The following is a 909-nucleotide window of genomic DNA, read 5'->3' as shown; positions in this document are numbered from 1 at the left end:
CATCCGCAGCAGGAACAGCAGCAGCATCAACAGCAACCGCAGCAGCAGCAACAGCAGCAGCAGCAGCAGCTGCTGCTGCTGCTGCTGCTTGTGTTGCAACTGTTGAATATGGCTGCTCGCTATTAGCTGCTGTTCGTAGCATGCAGCAGCAGAGGGGCCCCCGCACTCCCTGGGCCTTCTTGGGGCCCCACGGGGCAGCATCCTCGCAGCAGCAGCAGCAGCAGCAGCAGCAGCAGCAGCAGCACAATAGGCACGTGCAGCAGCAGCAGCCGCAACACAGGCATGTCCAACAGCAGCAGCAGCAGCTAGAACAGCATCATAGGGAGGTGCAGCAACAGCTACAGCTCGAGCAGCAGCTCAGACAGCACAAGCTGCAGCAGCAGCTGCAGCAGCAGCAGCAGCAGCAGCAGCAGCAGCAGCAGCATTCTCACCACTTCATCAGCACAGTAGACCGCCACGTCTCCCTGCCGCAGGCACCAGGGTGGGGCTCCGTCAGCTATGAGCAGCAGCAGCAGCAGCAGCAGCAGCTGCTGCTGCAGCAGCAGCTGCAGCCGCAGCATTGGCGGCGCTATGAGCTGCAGCAGCAACCGCAGCAGCAGCAGCAGCAACCGCAGCAGCAGCAGCAGCAGCAGCAGCAGCGGCGTTTCGTAGGCTTTGCTTCCGATGCTCGGCAGGAGGCTGTCCCGACCTTCAAGCCCAACCAGCAGCAGCAGCAGCAGCAGCAGCAGCAGCAGCAGCATACCCTGCTGCAGCAGCAGCACCATCATCACCATCACCACCACCCCCATTTGCCCTATAATGCTGCTCAGGATGCCGCACTGAGCAGCAGCCGCAGCAGCAGCAGCAGCAGCAGCAGCAGCCGGAGCAGCAGCAGCAGCAGCAGCAGCAGCAGCCGCAACCGCAGGTCGG

General features: G+C 62.9%; 1 protein-coding gene across 1 annotated transcript in view; it reads left to right on the top strand.

Moving 5' to 3' along the window:
- Window positions 1-909, top strand: part of EMH_0033530 (uncharacterized protein) — a gene marked incomplete at both ends in the record, with an annotated part of 6,852 nt that overhangs the window by 1,488 nt on the left and 4,455 nt on the right. The window contains one exon of the mRNA XM_013494759.1: window positions 3-904. Coding sequence (XP_013350213.1) covers window positions 3-904 — 902 coding nt within the window. The remainder of the gene's footprint in view (window positions 1-2; window positions 905-909) is intronic.

Source organism: Eimeria mitis, genomic scaffold (genome assembly GCF_000499745.2).
Source record: "Eimeria mitis Houghton genomic scaffold, Emh_scaff1276, whole genome shotgun sequence".
Lineage (NCBI taxonomy): Eukaryota > Apicomplexa > Conoidasida > Eucoccidiorida > Eimeriidae > Eimeria > Eimeria mitis.
The sequence above is the reverse complement of the archived record's forward strand: the minus strand, read 5'-3'. Positions and strand labels throughout refer to the sequence as shown.